The 22,839-nt window shown below is 47.5% G+C and overlaps 1 protein-coding gene across 2 annotated transcripts in view; it reads right to left on the bottom strand.

Annotated features, from left to right (window-relative positions):
- The window catches only part of stt3a (STT3 oligosaccharyltransferase complex catalytic subunit A), a 56,923-nt gene that overhangs the window by 1,132 nt on the left and 32,952 nt on the right, over positions 1–22,839 (bottom strand). For both annotated transcript variants that reach the window (XM_085968125.1, XM_085968126.1), the window contains exons 11-17: positions 18,282–18,373; positions 16,192–16,347; positions 11,354–11,542; positions 10,913–11,029; positions 8,536–8,638; positions 5,847–6,035; positions 3,742–3,857 (exon numbers count right to left, since the gene is read on the bottom strand). In XM_085968125.1, coding sequence (XP_085824251.1) covers positions 3,742–3,857; positions 5,847–6,035; positions 8,536–8,638; positions 10,913–11,029; positions 11,354–11,542; positions 16,192–16,347; positions 18,282–18,373 — 962 coding nt within the window. The remainder of the gene's footprint in view (positions 1–3,741; positions 3,858–5,846; positions 6,036–8,535; positions 8,639–10,912; positions 11,030–11,353; positions 11,543–16,191; positions 16,348–18,281; positions 18,374–22,839) is intronic.

Raw genomic sequence — 22,839 nt, 5'->3', positions numbered from 1 at the left:
TGGATAGCGTCTCTATTAATAGATTACAGGAAACTTTCTGCTATCCGGCACCGACGGGACCGAGCTGGTGCCGTTAGATCAAAACTGCCGTAGAAACCAGCGCTAATGTTAAAACATACGGAGCTCAGAGCTCCGTGTGAAGCAACAAACCCTGTTGCTTCAAAACAGTCGGCGCAGCTTGCAAGCGTCTAGCTAAGCTGTTGCTTAGCTACAGAGACGCTTGCAGAGCCAGGACTGGAGAAAAGAAGCAACGAAAAGAAAAAAAATTATCTGAACCGACTCCTGAATTTTGCCGGTAGCTAGAGCTTTCCGGACATTTAACCTCCGGATAAACGAAAGTCTCCTGTATTTCAGTTTAGGGGAGGACCAGGGGACACGAGTTCACGATGTAAGAGTGGGAATAGACTGGATGTTGGGCGGTTCTTCTTTTCCCAGAGAGCAGTGAGCCTCTGGAATGTGTTGCTGGCTGGTGTGGTGGGAGCTGACTCTCTGCCTTCAAGAGGAAGCCGGACCGGTTCTTGACTGGGGCAGAGATCGCATCTCAAAGGTAAACATAGAAACATAAAAAAATAGGAGCAGGAGTAGGCCATTCGGCCCGTCAAGCCTTCAATATGATCATAGCTGATCCTCTATCTCAATACCATATTCCCGCTCTCTCCCCATACCCCTTGATGCCTTTTGCGTCTAGAAATCTATCTACAGGAAACGTTCTGATATCCGGCACTGACGGGACCGAGCTGGTGCCGTAACATCAAAAGTGCCGGACATACCAGAGTTAATGTTTAAACATACGGAACTGAGAAGCTCCGTGTGAATCAACAAACCCTGTTGCTTAGCAACAGCTTCAAAACAGTCGGCTGCAGCTGCAAGCGTCTGTAGCTGAAGCTGTTGCTATAGCTACAGACCTTGCAGTGCTTGACTGGGGAAAAAAAAGCAACGAGAACTAAAAAAACATATAGAAAACGGCTCCTGATTTTTGCCGTTAGATCAAGTATTCCGGACATATAACCTCCGGATAAACCAAAGTTTCCTGTATCTCCTTCTTAAATATATTCAGTGACTTGGCCTCCACAGCCTTCTGTGGTAGAGAATTCCACAGGTTCACCACCCTCTAAGTGAAGACATTTCTCCTCATCTCAGTCCTAAATGTCCTACCCCGTATCCTGAGACTGTGACCCCTCGAAAGTGTCTTTATAGATAATACTTGGTCCGTGTGATCTCCTGGACTGGTTTCCATCGCCTGAGGGGGTTGGAGAGGAATTTTCCAGAGTATTTTTTTCCACAGATTTTTGCTTCTTCCTGGAGATTAAATGACTGATGGGAGGGTAGAGTGGCAGGGGCAGGTTTGATGGACCAGCTGGTCTTATCCTGCCCATCAATTCGTATGTTGGTATAAACCTAGTGACAATACGGAATACTGCCCAGATATGGACAAACACAACATTGCAAAGGGATCGATAGCAAAATACTGCAGATGCTGGAAATCTGAAATAACAGAAAATGCTGGAAGCTCAACGTAAACTCGAGGAACAGCACCTCATCTTCCGATTAGGCACTTGACAGCCTTCCGGACTCAATATCGAGTTCAACAATTTCAGATCATAACCTCGGCCCCTATTACATTTTCACTTATTTTTTTTATCCACCCCTTTGTTTTGGATTCCTCCCCCCCCTTTCCTTTTTTTTCTCCCACATGGCAGCTGTCTCCCATTCTGCCAGAACATTTCACACCTAATCTGAGCCGTCTTTTGTCTCCACTAGTCCTGTCACCATCTCGTCTCGTTTTGAATACCTCTTAATGTCTCTCCACTTCTTTTGTTCTCTCCCAGCCCTGCCTTTCGATCTATTTAGTTTCCTTTCCAGTTTTGAAAAAGGGTTTCGACCCGAAACGTCGACTCTAATTTCTCTCCACGGATGTTGCCTGGCCTGCTGAGTTTTTCCAGCATTTTCTATTGTTATTGCAAAGGAATCATTACATTCCACTTATACAACCCCTGGGTAAAAAAGTGTGTGTATAATTGACAATTATTTATCGAAAGTGTTTCTTGTGATCTATTTGGCAACATCCACACCAAACTGAAGGCGTTCCCTTCAAACAGCCAACCACACCGTCACAAGGTGATACCTGCTAGCTTCAAATATGCAAAGCCATCGAACGTCGGACTGCTTACAGCTGTAATACTAACCGGAACTAGCTTCATAGAATAAACCCACAGGTGAAATTACTGAGCCAGAAGACAAGTACAAAAACGTCAATAACCCATAAAGATTTGCGCATTGTTGTATCTGAAGATCAATCCCTCCCTTATAGAATCCAGCTGGAATTTAATCCCACAGGGATCATCAGTCCTCCTGTACCTCGTCCAGTCATTCATCAGTGTCAGTAGGCTATTTGACTGTGGAAGGCACCACCACCAAGTCCCAAGTCGTCCTCATTTGGTGTCCACATACACAAACATTCCTGCAGGAGTTGTTAAACAGTTGTGAGGAGTGAGAACCCTGGATGATTTTTCACACCGCTCCCTCCCCCCCCCACCCCACTTAGGATTGCTGAGATTCTAGCACTGTGACTGAAGCCATGGGCAAGATCAGTTAATTCATCATAGATTGGGGACTGAAACTGGGATGTCTGGTCTGTGGTAACTCAGTAATCTGGGATGCCCGGTCTGTGGTAACTCAGTAACTGGGGATGTCTGGTCTGTGGTAACTCAGTAATCTGGGATGCCCGGTCTGTGGTAACTCAGTAACCTGGGATGCCTGGTCTGTGGTAACTCAGTAACCTGGGATGTCCGGTCTGTGGTAACTCAGTAATCTGGGATGCCCGGTCTGTGGTAACTCAGTAACCTGGGATGCCCGGTCTGTGGTAACTCAGTAACCTGGGCTGCCCGGTCTGTGATAACTCAGTAACCTGGGATGCCCGGTCTGTGGTAACTCAGTAACCTGGGATGCCCGGTCTGTGGTAACTCAGTAACCTGGGATGTCTGGTCTGTGGTAACTCAGTAACCTGGGATGCCTGGTCTGTGGTAACTCCGTAACCTGGGATGTCTGGTCTGTGGTAACTCAGTAATCTGGGATGCCCGGTCTGTGGTAACTCAAAACCGGGGATGCTCGGTCTGTGGTAACTCAGTAACCTGGGATGCCCGGTCTGTGGTAACTCAGTAATCTGGGATGCCCGGTCTGTGGTAACTCAGGAACCTGGGATGCCCGGTCTGTGGTAACTCAGTAACCTGGGATGCCCGGTCTGTGGTAACTCATTAACCTGGGATGCCTGGTCTGTGGTAACTCAGTAACCTGGGCTGCCCGGTCTGTGGTAACTCAGTAACCTGGGATGCCCGGCCTGTGGTAACTCAGTAATCTGGGATGCCCGGTCTGTGGTAACTCAGTAACCTGGGATGCCTGGTCTGTGGTAACTCAGTAACCGGGGATGCCCGGTCTGTGGTAACTCAGTAACCTGGGATGTCTGGTCTGTGGTAACTCAGTAACCTGGGATGCCCAGTCTGTGGTAACTCAGTAACCTGGGATGTCTGGTCTGTGGTAACTCAGTAAACTGGGATGCCCGGTCTGTGGTGGCTCGGTGCTACATGAGAGACTGACTTTACCCACTAGGCCACTGCGAAGCTCTCTCTATTTTACTGAGGATGCCAAATCCTACAACTCATGAGCTGAAACCACAGAAGAGCTGAGCGAGGTAACACGGACCCATTGCGTCTCTAGAGTAGTGCAGTTGCTTTCAGCACTCACCTTGTATATACGGACCAGCCAGTGCTCGGTGGTGTATGCCTCTTCTAGAACATCGAGCTCAAAGTCTTTGTTCCCAATCTCTGCATTCCTCACTCTGTCATACCCAGGCGGGCGTTCTGTGGCAAAGACAATGGAACCGTTAATATAGTCTTGTCAATTGACGTTGTAAGACTCTGTCCAGTGGCAGTCTCAACTCGGATCAGTATGCAGAAGTACCGAGCCACCCAAATAATGTCAGAGAGACGGTGTGAAACAGAAACATCAAAGTGATACAGCATTGGAGTAGGAGGGAAAGACAAGAGGGGGGCTTCTGAGGGTGGAGTTTAGGCACACTGTTTGGGTAAAGTACAGGGAGGTCCATCTAAAGCCAAACGATTTAAAATTTTACCCAGGAATGCTTGAGGAGTTGTGTTAAGGAAACTTTACTCTGCCTCTGATCTGTACTGGATATTGTAGAGCTTATTGAATCAGTGTAGGGGGATATTTACTCTGCATCCAACCGGGGCAATATCTGACCCAGAAATCCTTGATGTGGACACTGCATGCAAATAGTGAAAAGTATTCAATTCCCAACACTGACGGACAAGTTTTCATCCGGACAGTCATTAAGTATCACTTTATAGTTATGGCAACCTCAAGGTGGAATCCAAGCAATTCCCTGGGAGACTGTAATGGCTGCCCCCTGGTGACTTGTTTGAGACTCCAGTAAACTTTGATTCAGATCTAATCAAATTATCTGTTCTTTGAAGAAGGGGCATTTTCTATGCTTCACAGAGGGAGCAAGCTTCTGAAGATTAAAGCCCATTGAAGCTGGAGTACAGCGGCATTCTGAATGCACTCTCAACGTGATCAAAATAACCTTTAAACCCAATGTGCAGTGTGCACACCCCACCCCCCAATCCGCTTTAATTCCGGACCCACCCCTTCCCCTTTATCAGCAGCAGGTTTCAGAATTTTAGCAGTTGTGTCAAACCCATTGGCTGTTCTAACCTCAATACATTTCCTGGTGAGGCAAGTGCTTACCTGGGACAGTACAGTTGGATTTTCAACCCTGCCCCAAACCCATGTCAGGTTAAAAGCAGGTGTGAATCTCAATATTTTTTGGAATATATTTGCACTTCACTGTATTAAGAATACAATTTCTCGCATCCATATGTACATGAAAAATAGTGAAGTTCAGCAACAGGAGACCCATTTTATAACATGCCAGCTTTTATAATTTTATAAATCCATTCTGCCTGCTTGTTTTACTATCCAACTATTCTCAACATGTCACGGTGCATTCAATTGATCACCGATCCTAAACTTGCAGAGTGTGAATCAGGTGTTAAGGTCTGCACCGACTCTCAAGTGAAAAAGAACAAGACCACGGACATGAATCAACTGAGCGGCCTGCGGGTGGCGCTGTCCAGGGAGAGTATAAATACTCGGACACGAGCCCAGCTTGCGCAGGACATTCTTAACAGGAACCAGTGAAGGACACTAGACCTCCATGTTGTAAAACAGTTGATTAAAGCTTTGTTTAATGCTTAGACCGAGTGCCGAGTAGTTTTCTTACGTCAACCACCTCTTCCGGGGAGTCTTACCAGCTGTGGCTCAGTGGCAGCACTCTCACCTCCGAGTCAGAGGGTTGTGGGTTCAAGTCCCACTCCAGAGGCTCGAGCACAAAATCGAAGCCGACACTGAGGGAGTGCTGCACTGTCGGAGGTGCCATCTTTCGCACGCAATGTTAATCTGAGGCCCTGTCTGCTCTCTCAGGTGGATGTAAAAGATCCCACGGTACTATTTCGAAGAAGAGCAGGGGAGTTCTCCCCAGTGTCCTGGCCAACATTTATCCCTCAACCAACATCACTAAAACTGATTATCTGGTCATTATCACATTGCTACACTTCAAAAGTACTTCAATGGCTGTAAAGATGGCCTGTGGTCATGAAAGGCGCTATTTAAATGCAAATCTTTCTTCATTGCAGTGTCAGGTCAAGGCCCTGACTCCAGATTCAGGCTGCGATTCGTTAGATTGCGGTGCTGGTGTAAAGTGCACTGGCTCCACTGATGCTAGTTAACTGTGCCACACACACTAAAAAAGTCACATCGCCAACACTCACTCGCTTCTGTGTAGACTTGGCCGAAGCGATAGTAGCACATTTTGTACATCAGACAGTTGAGCAGGACGGGGGAGCCCTCCCTGTCGACGCGGAACTCTCCTGTCGGGGTGTAGTAATCGTGCTCCTTGATGTGTCTGCCCTTGTCTGTGCTGCCCCCGATTCTCACCATCCACAAGAACTTGTTTATATCTAAAGGGGAAAAAATGAACTGAATGAAGTTTAGAAATAAAAGGACTTCTCAGCATTTGCTGCGGTCCCTCGAGTTCCACGGTCGAATTCTCTACCAGAAACATGGAAATTCAGCAGCAATTTAAAGCTCATTTGGAATCCATATATTTGCAACTCTGACACAAAAATGTTTACAAGAGTCCCATTTTGTTCCTGAGGTAAACAGACCATAATCTCAGGGTAAGGAGGTTGCTGGACCTTGTTGCTAGGTTACCCAGAGTCGTCACTGCAGCACACACAGAACAAACTGTGTTTACATAGCACTCCTTATATGAAAGAACGTCTCCAAGTATTTTACAAGGGAAAATAACAGTGAGCGGGAAGAGGGATTTGTGGAGGGGATCAGGGTGTAGAATATTGAAGGTATGGCTGGAGAGATGAGTTTTTAAAAAGAGGCTTTTGAAGCAAGGAGAGAGGTGCCATATGAAAGTGGAGTTGGTAGAGAACCCATAGGGGCAGAGGAGTAGTGGGAGATGAATAAATAGCTTGGGGTTTGCCAATGTTGGGCTGAAGGAAACTTTGAGTCATCCAGGACTTGGATGTGGGAAAGTAGAGCGACAGTCATGAAGCTTATAGTGTGCAGTGTCTGCTTACAATAGAATCCTCCTGGGACTATGCAAGGCTGGGTACAAGCAGGTTATGTGTGAGGAGCTATTCACCGGACTGTTGGCTTAACTCAGTTGATAGCTCTCTCATCTTTGAGTCAGAAGGTTTGGAGTTCAAATTGTGCTCCATGGCTTGTAGGCAGCTCCCCCACCAAGAGAACATAGTTTGAATGTTTAAGCTGGTGCGTATGTTGGGACCAAACCCGTTTTAGTGCCTAACAAATGGTAGTAAATGCCAAGACCACCCTGATGCCAAGACTGAATATTGATCATCAGACTGACAGCTGCCTCGACTAACAGTCTATGGCTTCCTCGATTGTTCCAGCCCTTTGAAGGGGGCATTAACTGCAAAGTTTGTCTAATTAGGGGGTTGTTTGCCAGACTTGAAGTTCTGTTTTGCCCTGATGGTGGGCGAATTAGCCAGGACCCCCACAGCGGTAGCCAGGACCCCGTGGTGCTAGCCGGGACCCCCGAGGCACTACCCGCAAAAAGCTTGACCTGATTGCCACAGTGGTACCTTTGATTAATTGAGCGATCTGTTTTAACTTCTTTTGTCCCAGACTGGATCCAAGTGAAGAGCATCAAATAACCCGGGGTGGTAGCATTTATTCTTCACTTCCCTTCACGTTCCAACACAATACAGGCCGGAGGGCAAGTGAGAGACTCCCTGGCTTGCCTTTCTCACATTAAAGCCTTTCTGGACACGTGGTCCAAGACTACAAGAATTACAATAGATTCGGGATTTTTATTGTTCGAGTGGTTTTAAGATACTGGTGAGAAATCAAGTGTTTATTACAGAACTCATTCTGCTGGTTGATCCCTTTTACTTGTTATTTCTGTTTCTTAATAGCAATCATAAGCTATAACATAACGAAGAGAAAACTCGATAAGTATTTGAAAAGGAAGAATATACAGTGATACGGGGAAGGGGGGGGAAATGAGATTAGAGTAAGAGGCTCCAGGTGTAGAGCTAGCACTGGCACAATGGGCTGAATGGCCTCCTTTAGGAATGATTCAGTGTCAAATGGACTTTTCCATGTAATGATGCACTTATAAATCCAGATTTTTAATTTCAATTAAAAGGTGATTTAAAAAAAAATATTCATACAGTAAAGTCAACCTTCTGAAACAAGAATGCGATAATGCACTTGAATGGCCCTGGAGGTGAATTCACTGCCCTGCGTGGTACTGAGCCATACAGCAGCACATAATTGCCTACAAAACTGTGGCTACACTTCAAAAGTAATTCAGTGGCTTTGAAGTAGTTTGGGATCTCCCAAAGTCATGTAAGGCACTATACAAATCCAATCCTTTTCCTTCTTTACAACACGAGATGCTCCCAGGTTCCTTTCCCGGTCTGTGCCGAGTCCGCTGATCCCAGCCAGGTCAATCACTGGGGCACCACAATTGGCCACATTGTCCCAGAGGAGGGGATAGAACTAGCCAGGGTTCCTGCTCCAGATCTCTATCCAACTGATCTTCCTGAAATATGGACGTCAAGTAAGGACGGGACTACAAAGTAATATCCTTCCATGGTCAGAAAGTCTGCCTGGTTTCATACAAAAATAATGGCCATTAGGAAAAGGTACTGAAAACTCAGGACTCTTGAGAAAATTAGAGCAAAATACCAACAGGAAGAATGGGCAGAGTGAGCATGGTAACCGCGATGTAGCAAGAAAGCATCAATTGTCATTTTGAAGAGGAACCTCGATTAGCAAGCTTGCATTTCTAGACTCCCAGGCAGTGCAGATTTTTGCACTTCCCCCTTCCTGCTCCAGCTGAAGGGAACGAACCCCCCCAGTTATCAAAGTGTGAAGTGAGCATCTCATCATGGAATGCAGAAACAGACACTTTACCGTCAGAGGAATATCCAGTGAGGCCTCCAAAAATGACCAATACGTAGCTGACGTCCAGCTCTCTCATGATCTCGTAGGCTTTCTCCTCTGGAGAAGCCATTGCCTAGTAGTGGATAAATATACTCAGTGTTAATGACATTTGGATACAATATCTATAAGCTTTCCTCTCATTCTGCCTACACTTGTCCAATCAGGATTCTATTGCACACATCTACAGCTCTGTGAGATTAAGTACATCTTCTAATATCTTGTCTGGTGAGGTTATGTTATTGGGATATCTGATATATGCTGCTAATAAACATTTATATTTTTCCAATTGCAGAATTGTCATTAATTCAGGTCACCAGGTCTTGCATTAGAAGAATTTACTGTTGCTCAGCACTGGTCTAGACTAGCACACAACTTCCACTTACAACTGCCCCTTTAACATTGGGGGGAGTGGACACTTTAGCAGGAGTGAGAAGAGGTGCTTGAAGGCGAGGGGCTTTAAGGAAGCTTTTTACAAAGTGGAAGAGATAGAACAAGGCAGAGGATTTAAGAACGCAAGGGCTGGGGAGGAGATTGCAGACCTGGAATAGGTTGGGGGCAAGGCCACTTCAGGTCTTGTAGGCAAGAACTTGCATTTGTAACATAACATAGCAAGACATCTTAAGGCGCTTCACGTGGGAGAGATATGGACTGAAAAGGTAGACAATTTAGGATAGTTTGCTGAAAGCTAGGTTTTTTTGGGGCGTACAGAGGTACAGGGGGAGGTTTCCAGAGGGTGAGGCCAAGTAAGTTCTGCCACTGTAAGGAACGCCGGGAAGGCAAGCTACGCATAAGCTCAATGACAGAGGGTTGAACATCACGAGCGGAGACATGGCTGGTGGTGGTTGTAAGCCTGGAGTGGGATGGGATGAGGCTGCACAGGGGTTTATAAATAAGGACAACGGTACCGAAACCACTGGGCTGGGACAGGGAGCCAGTAGACGTTGGTGAGAATCAGGGTTAACAGGCAAGTGCGACTTGGAATAGGATAGGATGTGAATGGCAGAGTTTTGGAAGAGTTGAGCTCGGAGGCCAGTGAGGAAAGAGTTGGAAATGTTCAGTTTGGGGATGATGGTGATGTGGTTCAATGGAATAGGGTGAGGAAGGGACAATGTTATAGAGAGGGAACCCTAGGCGTTTACATACCAGTCATCCGATTACCAATATTACTGATTTCACTGAACCACATACTGTAGTTTGTTAACCTGATCTGAGATTCTCAGAGGCAAGAATATTCTTAGCTCTATGAATTTCAAACTGTTCAATCCCATTATCAGTACTGGTTAATTTTTCAAATCAAAATAGACTGCAGGATCAATCGGAAGAATGGCAATACAGTAAATTATTTTGCGTCTTCTGGCTTTTCAGGTATGGCAGGGCCAGAGAATGAAAGTGTTATTGTACAGCAGAAACCAATGTTAGACAGCACAGGGTAAAGGCACAGGACCTGATGCAGAGTCTTGCATTTACTAATGGATGCTGTACATATGGGCTTGCTATAGCGTTACGAGACTTATGCAGGAGTGGAAAATTCCACATGCAAGAATGAAAGACTTGCATTTATATAGCGTCTTTCACAACTCAGGACTCCCCAGAGCGCTTTCTAGCCAATGACTGTTGTAATGTAGGAAACGCGGCAGCCAATTTGCGCACAGAAATCTGCCACAAACAGCAATTAAATAAACGACGTGGTTGTCTGTTTTAGGTGTTGGTTGAGGGATAAATGTTGACCAGGACACCGGGGAGAACTCCCCTGCTCTTCTTTGAATAGTGCCACGGACTCTTTTACATCCATCTGAAGGCAGACGGGGCCTCGGTCTAATGCCTCATCTGAAAGATGGCACCTCTGACCGTGCAGCATTCCCTCAGTACTTCACTGAAGTGGTCAGCCTAGATTATGTGCTCAAGTCTCGAGTGGGACTTGAACCCACGACCTCTTGACTCAGCGGCGAGTGTGCTACGTCTAAGCCACAGCTGACACCTTGGGCCTGTGGTATAGGATTGGCTTGTTCTGTAGAGAACGTGGATCTGTGCAGAAAATTGAAATGCTGGAGGCTGTGCTTTCTGCCATTAGAGGGCGAACTAATGATGGGAGAGACAACAAATTGGTTTCAAACTATACCGGATTTCCATCAGATGCAGTGATTATTTTCAGCTCTAGAGGGAGACCTCTGCTGCATTGCTCATTAAGGACACTAGTGAGAAAAAATTTACACTGATAACGGACAGACCATTGTGAAAATCTGTAAATTTCATATAATCCTAAAGGTGGTCCCCACAATATGTTTTTCCCGAACCCTCTTCTGTGAGTGTGTGCTGAACTGAAATTACATTTTCCAAAGATACCCACCTGCCCGACTCTGGAGATGTGTGTGTTATTCCAGGTGTTGTTGTCTACTAGGATGGTTCGATTGGCCATTGCTGTGATTTGGTAACCGTAATCCCACCACGACATCACTTTGGCATCCTAGAAACAGACAGGGGGCAAATTAAAACAAGCCAGCACTGAAGGGAAGCCGACCATTCCATCGACTCAAATTATCAGCTTACTTGAAGCGGCAACTCGAACATACCAACAATGACGGACAGGAAAAGACCCTCTAGCCCATCCAGCCTGTCCTACACAACATGATGGCTTGTGCATCACAATATATGGACACCCCAGCCCACCCGAAACCATGTGATCTCTTGGGAGAGGCTAAAAAACCCCCCAAAAACGCAGGCCAATTAACGTTTAAGGTTTGTGGAACTTAGCGTTACAAGAGGCTTTATACAAATTCAGTGCCCATACCTCTGGGGTGTTGTGCCTGAGCCAGTAGTAAGCCTCCCTGAAGTCGTCAAAGATAATCCTGCTTCCGTCTCCTCCGCGGGCGGACAGAACGATGGAGGGAGACGAGTAGGCCTCACTGGTCACCCAGGTGGAATGAAAGGTGTAGGTAATTAGGAAGAAGGTCATCACAAGTACCATTCCACTCGCTACCTAAATCAGGGAAGATTATAGAAAAAGATGTTGAATGCCTTCATTGTGCCCTGGAAGCAAAAACAGAAATGTCTCACAATCAATGCTGGACTGATGGGTTCCCCATACCCGTGACTCATTTTCTCCTTCCTCTCCTGGAAGTTCAAATTCATGTTGAGGTATGGCCGCCATGTGTCATAGGTACATAGAAGATAGGAGCAGGAGTCGGCCATTCGGCCCCTCGAGCCTGCTCCGTCATTCAATGCGATCATGGCTGATCATCCAAATTCAGTACTCTGTCCCTGCTTTCTCCCCATATCCCTTGACCCCCTTAGCCTTAAGAAATATATCTAACTCCTTCTTGAATATATTTAATGAATTGGCCTCAACTGCCTTCTGTGGTAGAGAATTCCACAGGTTCACCACTCTCTGGGTGAAGAAATTCCTCCTCATCTCAGTCCTAAATGGCTTACCCCTTATCCTTAGCAGCAATACTCCTGTAAATTTTTTCTGGTGCCTGGGCCCTTTAATGGGCTAAGCGGCCCATTCAATCTTTCACGCATGCACGGTTATTTCCATTGAAAAACAGGTTACGCGGGACCTCCAGGCCACTGCGCGGCCACACAGTTTAGCGGGAACGTTGGCCAACAGCCCTGGTTTACTGCCCTCAATGTCCATTCTTCATAGGCGGGCATAAATATTCATTGTTGGCAGGCTATTTGACCACAGGAGGCCATATGCTGTCCTCAGCCAACACCCACATGCACTTTCCAGCCATTAGGGCAGGAATCCTGGCTGATATTCCCCTCTAGCCCAGGAATGCTGTTGCTAATTGCAGTGCCCTTATTGCTACAGTGGCGGCGGCCAGGGATTGCACCAGAGAACTTTCGGTCTGTTTGTCTCAGTTCTAAACGCAGGAGGAGTTTATCTTGTGATGCGGAACAGGACTCGGCAATGCTACACTGTAACTGAACACCAGGGGGAGCACAAAGGCAAGTTGTCCTTTTGTCACCTTGTCTGCAGATAACTGGAAAAGATCACGGCAAAAAAAAAATCGCATTTATATTGTGCATTACCAGGTGGTCAATAAGTCTTGAAGCACTTCACACAATGAACCACTTTGGGAGTGCGACGGTGGTTATGTAACTAAACTGCACTAGCGTTGTCCTTAAAAAAAGCAATGAGATGAAAATCCACTTTTTTTTTTGGTGGTGCTGGTGAATGGCAGCCGGACAGAACACCCAGCTCCTTCTCTTAACATCCACCTGAACAGCTGGTCTGGAGGTTCTGCGCGGGCCGCTCACCGACTTTTACATGGAAGAACCCGCGCATGCGTGAAAATCTGAATGGGCCGCGCAGCCAGTTAAAGGGACCACACACAGACAAAAAAATTAGAGGGAACACTGTGTGGGACTCACACCCACAACCCAGTGACCCAGACACAAGAGTGCCACTGGCTGAGCCAAGCTGGCACTCACACAATTACACTACAATGGGATACCTCCATTTCCGTTCCTTTAGCTCTCTGATGTGGGCGGCGGTGGCAAGGTCGCATTTAATGCCCATCCCCAGTGGCCCTGGAGGTGATGGCGAGCCTGCTCCGTGAACTGCTGCTGTCTTTCTAGTGCGTGTGCCCCCACAATGTTGTTAGGCAGGGAATTCCAGGATAATGACCCAACAATAATGAAGGATTGGCAATCTATGTCCAAGTCAGGATGGTCTGCAACTTGGAGGGGAACTTGGAGGGATGGCATTCCCCTGACATCACTGCTCTTGTTGTTCATGGTCTAGAGGTCACAGGGGAGAGAGGTGCTGTCGAAGGAACGTTGGCGAGCTGCTGCAGTGCTTCCTGTAGATTGCACATGCTGCAGCCACAGTGCGCCAGTGGTGCAGGAGGTGAATAGTAGCAGGGGCACTGATCAAGCAAACTGCTCTGCCCTGGATGGTGCTAACTTAAGTGTTGCAAAAACTCCCTGGGATAAACACGCAATCACCCATCCAAATTTTAGTTGTTGTGCTCAGTACTTTGTTACATTAAAAGCTACCCACCTAATTCTTTGTTGCACACACCAACATCTGAGTCAACTGAGCCGAGCTGGCACTGTGCGCAGGGTAGTGGGTGTGACAGCAGGTTCTTGCACTCAAGTGCATCATCACCAACAACAAGGTACCCAAACTTGTAGTTTTTCCCTTCAGGTTGCTGTTGCCTCGCCGCCTCAATGCTAATCCCTCTGGGAGGGGCAGAGTGTCCGGACTGCAGGTATCCCTGCTGCTGCTGCCATGGATTGGGCTTTTCTGGAGCTCTGTATTAATCCACAGGCTCCTGTCCATTTATCAACGACACTATGGGGTCGATTTTCATTAAGCTGTCGGGACTACAACTTTCGGGTTTTAGTCCCGCCTACATCGACGTTCGGCCAATCCGCACGATTTTCCCTCGATTGACCTTGTTGAGCCTGCGGCCAATTAAGGGCCACCTGGCAACAGGTGACGTCACAGACTGAAATTTCATCTGTCAGGGCGTCCTGACAGATGAAATATCAGTGTTTCACAGCTGTTTGAAGCTGTCAAACACTGACAGTCTGAGTTCTAACCTGAGTCCTTCTACACAGACTCAGAACTCTCAGCAGCACTGAAAGCTGCAGGCTGTCACTTTTGACAGATCGCAGCCATTCAGCTTTCAGTGCCGGCTGAGTGATGGGCTCCCGACGCCTACAGGAAGAAAGGCTGTTAAGGTAAGTACAGGTAATTTAAACTTCTTTAGACACACCAAACACACTTACCTTTGCACTCATGCACCCATCACTCACCTGAACACCGACATCGCGACCCCTCCAAGTCCCTCAACCCGACGGCCCACCTGCTCTAACCTGGAGTGGTTTGGAGCCGTCGGGAATCCCACACGAAACCCCTCAAAATAGGGATTAGGCTAAAAACTGCCTGTTAACTACCTGTTAACAGGCAGTTAATTGGCACTAATCCCCTTCCCACCTCGGGTTGGCGGGTCCCAGTGCGGGGCGGGTACCCGCCTCCTCTGAAACTTGCGTGGAGGGGGGTTTTGGGCGGGATGGTGTCGGGACCCCCGAATTCAGGATTTCCCCCCCACCACCCCCCTCAAACCCCGCCTGACGGCTCCAGGAAAATCGACCCCTATGTCTCTCCATTGTCTCCCTTTCCCTTCGGAAGGCCTGGTTGATGGACAATACAGGCATCGACAGCCCTTCCGTGCCACATCCAAACAGGTAGCCTTCACAAAGCAATCTGGAGTTTTGGTAGGCTATTTGACTGTGGCAGGCATTGCCACCATGTCTGATAGCCACAGGGATCAAGCAGGAATAGGAACCCGAGTGATTTTCTGCCCTATAGCCTGGGGATGTAGTGGGCAACTGCAAATACACTCACTGCCATCCCTCCTGAGATCAGATCAATAGAGGAGGGATCGGGACTTGGTACTCTTCTGATCATAATGGCTCAGTGCATTTAGCAACTGAATGATCAGTTGAGTTTTATCAGCTGACATTCGGTACCTCGCTCAAGTGGCCATTCTTTATCTGTGAGCCGAGTCGGTGATGAACTTAGAGCATCACGGCCCAATCCGATCCCACCCTCACCCCAATCCGATCCCACCTTCACCCTCACCCCAATCCGATCCCACCCTCACCCCAATCTATGGACCCACCCTCACCCCAATCTATGGACCCACCCTCACCCCAATCTATGGACCCACCCTCACCCCAATCTATGGACCCACCCTCACCCTCACCCCAATCCGATCCCACCCTCACCCCAATCCCACCCCCACCCTCACCCCAATCCGATCCCACCCTCGCCCCAATCCGGACCCACCCCCGCCCCAATCCGGACCCACCCCCGCCCCAATCCGGACCCACCCTCGCCCCAATCCGGACCCACCCTCGCCCCAATCCGGACCCACCCTCGCCCCAATCCGGACCCACCCTCGCCCCAATCCGGACCCACCCTCGCCCCAATCCGGACCCACCCTCGCCCCAATCTGGACCCACCCTCGCCCCAATCTGGACCCACCCTCGCCCCAATCTGGACCCACCCTCGCCCCAATCTGGACCCACCCTCGCCCCAATCTGGACCCACCCTCACCCCAATCTGGACCCACCCTCACCCCAATCTGGACCCACCCTCACCCCAATCTGGACCCACCCTCATCCCAATCTGGACCCACCCTCACCCCAATCTGGACCCACCCTCACCCCAATCTGGACCCACCCTCACCCCAGTCTGGACCCACCCCCACCCCAGTCTGGACCCACCCTCACCCCAGTCTGGACCCACCCTCACCCCAGTCTGGACCCACCCTCACCCCAGTCTGGACCCACCCTCACCCCAGTCTGGACCCACCCTCACCCCAATCTGGACCCACCCTCACCCCAATCTGGACCCACCCAAAATCCTCTTTCCAGTAGGCATCATTGGATGGCGATCAGAAGCGAAAACCTTTCCCCTGTCCTAGCCCAGGGACACCAATGCCCGTTGCAGTGCCCCGCCTGCTGCCTCAGCCGAGATCAGCTAACTCCGGACAGGCCAGGAGCAGGGCTTCGTACTACACCAGGCGGTTACCCAGTGTAACTTTAACCCAACACAGTTAATGCAACCGGTCGGGTCCCCAGGTCAATGAGCCCGAGGGAGGATCATACCTCATTCTTGATTGGATACGTGGAGTCTTGCTGCTTTTTTAATTTCTTATCTGGACGGCTGATATCCAAATTCTTTATGTAAGTTGACAACACCTGAGACACACCGATTCCCGAGAGGATACACATCACTGGGGCCAGGACCAGCATAAGCCGAACCTGTGGAGGCAAGAAAAACATGCAAGTGAAAAAATGAATAATGAAAATTAAAAGTCAAGACTGACTGATGCAGTGCTACAGAACACTTGTTCTTGGGTCTGAATCCAGGCTCTTATGGTGAGGATGCAGTAAGCCCTGTAGATTGTACATGCTGCAGCCACAGTGGAGGAGGAGGAGGGGGTGGATAATAGCTGGGGCACTGATCAAACAAACTGAGCAACAAGAGGAAGGAACGTTTGGCAGGAAGAGAGTAGTTTTCAATGTACTCCCTCATTTTACAGAATAAATCAGTACCACCAGAATTGTATTTGACATTTTGATATTAGCCACACGGAGAATATTCAGTCGGGGCTCCCTTGCGGTCATTCTGCTCCAGTGATGTTACTGGCACAATATCCCAAAGCAGCTCCACTGGATACAGTGCGGGCTGCCACTGTGGATGAAGCAGAGTGCTGCTGGGCCCCAGGATGCTGTGTTATTTGTTGGGGATGCAGATTTCACAGCCCCAGCGGTTTCCAAAAAGACCCGTGCAGAAGGCACAGGGACACACTGCCAGTGATGGAAGTAGTGATCCAGCAGGGAGAGAGACCTGGATCAATGGTGCCTGGTTGGGGAAGAAAAATCAATGCTTTTATACAAATGTCAAACAAAATTCTGGTGAAAAAAAATGACTTTACTCTGTACAATGGGGGGGGGGGGTAAACATTGGCCAAAAAGTACCCCCTAAACATCCCTACACCGTGAAATGTTCCATATGAATGTATTTGTGACACCTGAATCCAGCTCTACATACCTGCCCTCAAATTAAGCACCCTGCACTCTCAAACAGTGCATATAGACAGATGGAACTCGGAATGTGATTCAGAGGATCAGCAGGCATTATGGCCAAATATGGGCACACACTACCCTTCATCTGTTGCTCATCGAAACACTGAACGTGGCAGCACGAGTCCCAGTGCAGAGTGCAGCAAGCTCAAACCCCAGGCTTGAAGGACTGGCTGTTTTCAGATGTACCGTTCAGTTAATCACTAGGGGAGGGGAGGGATGGAAATACATGGGAGGAACTGGAGTGAAGAATGTTGGAACGGGCCAGAGAAACTCCTAACCTGGAAACCGCAGCAGGCTTTTGGTTCGTCTCCCTCGCACGCCCCCCCACCCCGTAGACTCTGCCTGGAGCTCCACAATTTGACATCACAGGCTTGAGGCCACTTTGGGGCAGGGTTTTATCTGACAGCCAAAGTTCTCTTTAAGCTGCGCGGTTGCACAGCGCTCCAGGGATCCCGCACAGCCGGCTTGTCAAGGCAAAAAACCGCGCATGCGAGGTATTTCAAAAGGCCCAAGAAAAATTACAGGGAACATTGCCGGCAGCTTGTCCTTTTCAAAAGGAACTCCTACCATAATATTTTGTAAAAACGTCAAAATAAAATTATGAATAATGATTGAAGTGTTTACAATATGCACAACACACCTGGGGTTTACCACCTCATTAGAGTTAAGTAAACAGAAGCAAATGGGAAAACAGGGACTTCAGTGAATAGCGCACGGCTGTGAAGGATTGCTGGGCTTACTCGACAATGATCAATACGCTACAGGGGGATGGAATGCTCTTAAATCACAAACCGATAGGTTTGAATGTTGTGCAACACACCACGTGTGATAGCATTAATCCATCACCTCAAATCGCTCCCCCAGTGGTAGCCCTGTGATTACCAGCACTTCACATGTTGTACAGCCTCACAGTGCTCTCCCCGGCATAACACAATCTATCATTCGGAGGTTCATTTTTTTTTTTTTTTGCAGAGTGCTGAGAGTGTGTTGAGCTGGATTCAAGTATCACAGTTCATAGTGTAAACATTCCACGTGCTCAAATCCCACTGGCAACACTGTGCCCGGGGCCAGTGATACCAGCATTCACAGGTCCGAAGGATTCTTACCATCACAGCCGAGAAGTACATGCTGGTGACACCGTACATGATGATGAAAATCCTGGCGTCCGACAGGTTGTTGAAGCAATAGTACAAACCGACTGCAGGAGGAAAGCACAAAAGCACTGCAGTCAGACACAAACTAAGCCACCCAGTATTTGCAAACTTGCCAAGGCCCAGTTTCACTGCTTACACAGAACAGAAAGAAACAAAAAAAGTTCATTTATACACCATCTTCCGTGACCTCAAGATGACCCAAAGCACTTCACGGCCAATAAAGTAATCCAGAGGCCTGGACTAATAATCCATCGAACACTAGGCCAAATCCCACCATGGCAGTTTGAGTTTTAAAAGTAAAATTCTGGAAGTAAAAAGCAGGCATCGGTAAAAGTGACCATGAAGTCTGATTGTCGCAAAAACCAACTGACTCGCGAAAGTCCTTTAGGGAAGGAATCCTGCCGTCCTTACCCGGTCTGGCCTATACGTGACTCCAGTCCCACACCAACGTGGTTAAGAACATAAGAATTAGGAGCAGGAGTCGGCCATTCGTCCCCTCGAGCCTGCTCCGCCATTCAATAAGATCATGGCTGATCTTCTACCTCATCTCCACCTTTCCTGCACTATCCCCATATCCCTTAATATTCAAAAATCTATCGATCTCTGTCTTGAATATACCCAATGACTGAGCCTCCACAGCCCTCTGGGGTAGAGAATTCCAAAGATTCACCACCCTCTGAGTGAAGAAATTTCTCCTCATCTCAGTCCTAAATGGCCGACCCCTTATTCTGAGACTGTGACCCCTGGTTCTAGACTCCCCAGCCAGGGGAAACATTCTCCTTGCATCTACCCTGTCAAGCCCCTTAAGAATTTTATATGTTTCAATGAGATCATTCTTCTAAACTCTAAGGAATATAGGCCTAGTCTACTCAATCTCTCCTCATAGGACAAGCCCCCCATCCCAGGAACCAGTCTAATGAACCTTCGTTGCACTCCCTCCAAGGCAAGTGGTAAGGAGACCAGAACTGTACACAGTACTCCAGGTGTGGCCTCACCAATGCCCTGTATAATTGTAGTAAGACTTCTTTACTCTTATACTCTAATCCCCTTGTAACAAAAGCTAACATACCATTTGCTTTCCTAATTGCTTGCTGTACCTGCATGTTAACTTTCTGTGATTCATGTACAAGGACACCAGGTCACTCTGAATGCAAACATTTCCCAGTCTCTCACCATTCAAAAAATATTCTGTTTTTCTATTCTTCCTGCCAAAGTGAATAACCACACATCTCCTCACATTATATTCCATCTGCCACCTTATTGCCCACTCACTTAACCTGTCTATATTCCTTTGCTGGCACTGTGTATCCTCCTCACAGCTTACTTTCCCACCTAGCTTTGTATTGTCAGAAAACTTGGATACGTTACACTCAGTCCCTTCATCCAAGTCATTAATATAGATTGTAAATAGCTGACTCCCAAGCACTGATCCTAGCGGCACCCCACTAGTTACAACCTGCCAGCCCGAAAAAGTCCCATTTATTCCTACTTTCTGTTTTCTGGCCATTAACCAATCCTCAATCCATGCTAGTATATTACCCCCAATGCCATGAGTCCTAATTTTGTGTAATAACCTCTTGTGTGGCACCTTATCGAATGCTTTTTGAAAATCCAAATACATCACATCCATTGGCTCCTCCTTATCCATCCTACTAGTTACATCTTCAAAACACTAACAGATTTGTCAAACAATTTCCCTTTCAGTAAACCATGTTGACTCTGCCTAATCATACAGGAAACTTTGTGCTCTCCGGAGGTGAACTATCTGGCAATCTGGAGCCACCGGCAAAAATCAGGAGCCGTTTTTTATTCTTTTTGTTTGTTTTCTTTGCTTTATTTGAACAGTCAAGCTGTGCAAGGTCTGTAGCTATAGCAACAGCTTTAGCTACAGAGGCTTGCAGGCCACACCTGAGTGTTTAGAAGCTGTTGCTAAGCAACAGTGTTTGTTGTCCTTATCTCCGTATCTCTCAACAATGGCCCAGAACTTGGTGTCGGGGGCTTGCCGCGCATGCAAGCCCCCGATGTGCACTTCCCCGGCGCGCCGACATCTGAAACCTGGCCCGCAGTGGATTTCCTGTCAGTGGCCCGGTTCTGATGTCGGCGCGCTGTGCTAACCTGACCCAGCGGCGTAGTTAGTGCGATGTGCCGGCTGGGATCAGGTGAGCACTGTTCGGCCAATCAGGGGAGGGGAAACTTCATTCATAAGTTTGAGAGTAAGAACTGTCAAACTCATGAGAAGTACTGCACCCCAAAACACTACTTAAACTTTAAATAAAATTTTAAAAAAACATCCCAATCATTAAATTAAGTATAAATAAGTTTAAAAAAATAATTTAAACAATAATTTTTGTTTTTGAAAAAAATAAATTTTTAATAAAAAGGGTCTAAAACTAAACTTACCTTATTGTAGATTCTTTAAAATAATAAACCTGTGGAAAAAAAAATTCTAAATTGCACTAAAACACCAATTACCTGTAAAAATAAATACTTACGTGTGCTTTTTACAAGCGTAAAGACCGGAGGCCTTTACACATGCGCAAATCCCCCAAAACAGAGGAAATCCAAGACGCACGCGCTGCCCCCTACAGCGCACGTGCTAGCCTCTTCACCTCTTGGGTTAGAGGAGAGGAAATGCCGGTTTTCAGCACATGCACTGTGCATGCTGAAAACCGGCATTTCCTCCGGCCAGACGCGTGAGTACCCCTTCCGTACTCATGCGTTTGGGGAGGAATTACTGCCCCATTAACTCTGGAGTGTCCGGCAGTTTTGAGGGAACGGCAGCAGCTCGGTCCCGTGGGTGCTGGATAGCACAAAGTTTCCTGTATTATGATTTTCTAAGTGCCCTGTTACCACGTCCCTAATAAAAGATTCTAGCTTCTTGCCTGGTTGACTCTTAACTGCCCACTGAAGTGGCCTAGCAAGACACTCAGTTGTATCAAAACCGCTACCAAGGAAGTGAGCAGTACGGTAATTGAAGTACCCAAGGATGTTTGGGTGTTGGGTGGGAAAGAACACAGCAAGTTCCCCAATAAATACTACTACTTCAGTCTTTTAAATATGTACAACAACTTATAATGATATAGCACCTTTAATGTTGAAAAATGTCTGAAGACAGCAGCAATTCAATGCGGCGGCCCGCCCCCACCCTCTGAGGGCAATTAGGGATGGACAATAAATGCTGGTCGAGCCAGCGACGCCCACATCCAGAGAATGGATTAAAACAAGCCAATAAAGTACCTGCGAAGTATAGTCACTGTTGTAATGTTACAGCTTGCATTTATATAGTGCCTGTGTAGAAAAATGTCTCAAGGTGCTTCACAGAAGTGGAATCAGACAAGAATCAACAGCAAGACAAAGGAGGAGATATTAGGAACGGTGACTAAAAGCATGTTCAAAAAGGTGGGGTTTTTTAAAGGAAAATGGAGACATGGAAAGATTTAGGGAGGGAATTCCCAGGCTTTTGGTCCTAGATGGCTGAAGCCACTGCCGCCAATGGTGGGGCAAAGGGAGTGGGGATGTACAGGAGGCCACAGTTGGAGAACGCAGAATTCTTGGGAGGGCTGGAGGAGGTTACAGAGACAGGGTGAGGCCATGACATGATTTAAACTCAAGGATGAGAATTTTAAATTTGTAGCATTGGGGGACCGGGATCCAATGCAGGTCAGCAAGCACAGTGGTGATGGATGAGCAGGACTTGGGTGCAAAACAGGATACGGGCAGCAGAGTTCGGGATGAGCTGAGGTTTATGGAGGCCGATGGCTGGGAGACTTGGCCAGAAGAGAATTGGAATAGTCAAGCCTGGAGGTGACAAAAACATGGATGAGGGTTTGGGCAGCTGATGGGCTGAGGCAAGGGGGCAGAGACAGGCAATGCTAGAGGTGGCAGTAGGCAGTCTTTGTGACGGAGAGGAGATGGAGTCAGAAACTAACCTCGGGTCAGATAGGACACTGCGAATAGCGCAGTTCAACCCGAGAGGTCGACAGCTGCAGAAGTATTGTGGCAATGTAGGGAAATGCAGCCGCCAATTTGCGCACAGCAAGGTCCCAAAAACAACAATGGGATAAATTACCAGAGAATCTATTTTAGTGATGTTGGATGAGGGATAAATGTTGGCCAGGACACCGGGAGAAATCCCCAGCTCTTCTTCGAATGGTGCCATGGGATCTTTCATGTCCACCTAAAACAAATTGCCTCTTCCCCTTTCAGATGCTAATGGCTCTGCTGTTATTTCCAGCATCTTTATTTGAAATATACAGGATTTGCCAGTTACTTTTACTTGTATAATGAGGGATTATGAGGATAGTGTTGGAAGGTGGAGTTGAGTTAGGTCAGCCATGATCTTATTGAATGGCGGAGCAGGTTCGAAGGGGCGAATGGCCTACTCCTGCTCCTATTTCTTATGTTCTTATTAGTGACCTTACACCCAAAAGAACCAGCTTAATTTTTAGAGCCTCCTCGTAGGCCCACAAATGAGCGCAATTAGCGGAAACTCCCAATGGCGAGTAATTCA

The sequence above is a fragment of the Somniosus microcephalus genome, chromosome 26 (genome assembly GCF_052327205.1).
Source record: "Somniosus microcephalus isolate GS21.2 chromosome 26, FLI_Smic_1.0, whole genome shotgun sequence".
Taxonomy (NCBI): Eukaryota; Metazoa; Chordata; class Chondrichthyes; order Squaliformes; family Somniosidae; genus Somniosus; species Somniosus microcephalus.
The sequence above is the reverse complement of the archived record's forward strand: the minus strand, read 5'-3'. Positions and strand labels throughout refer to the sequence as shown.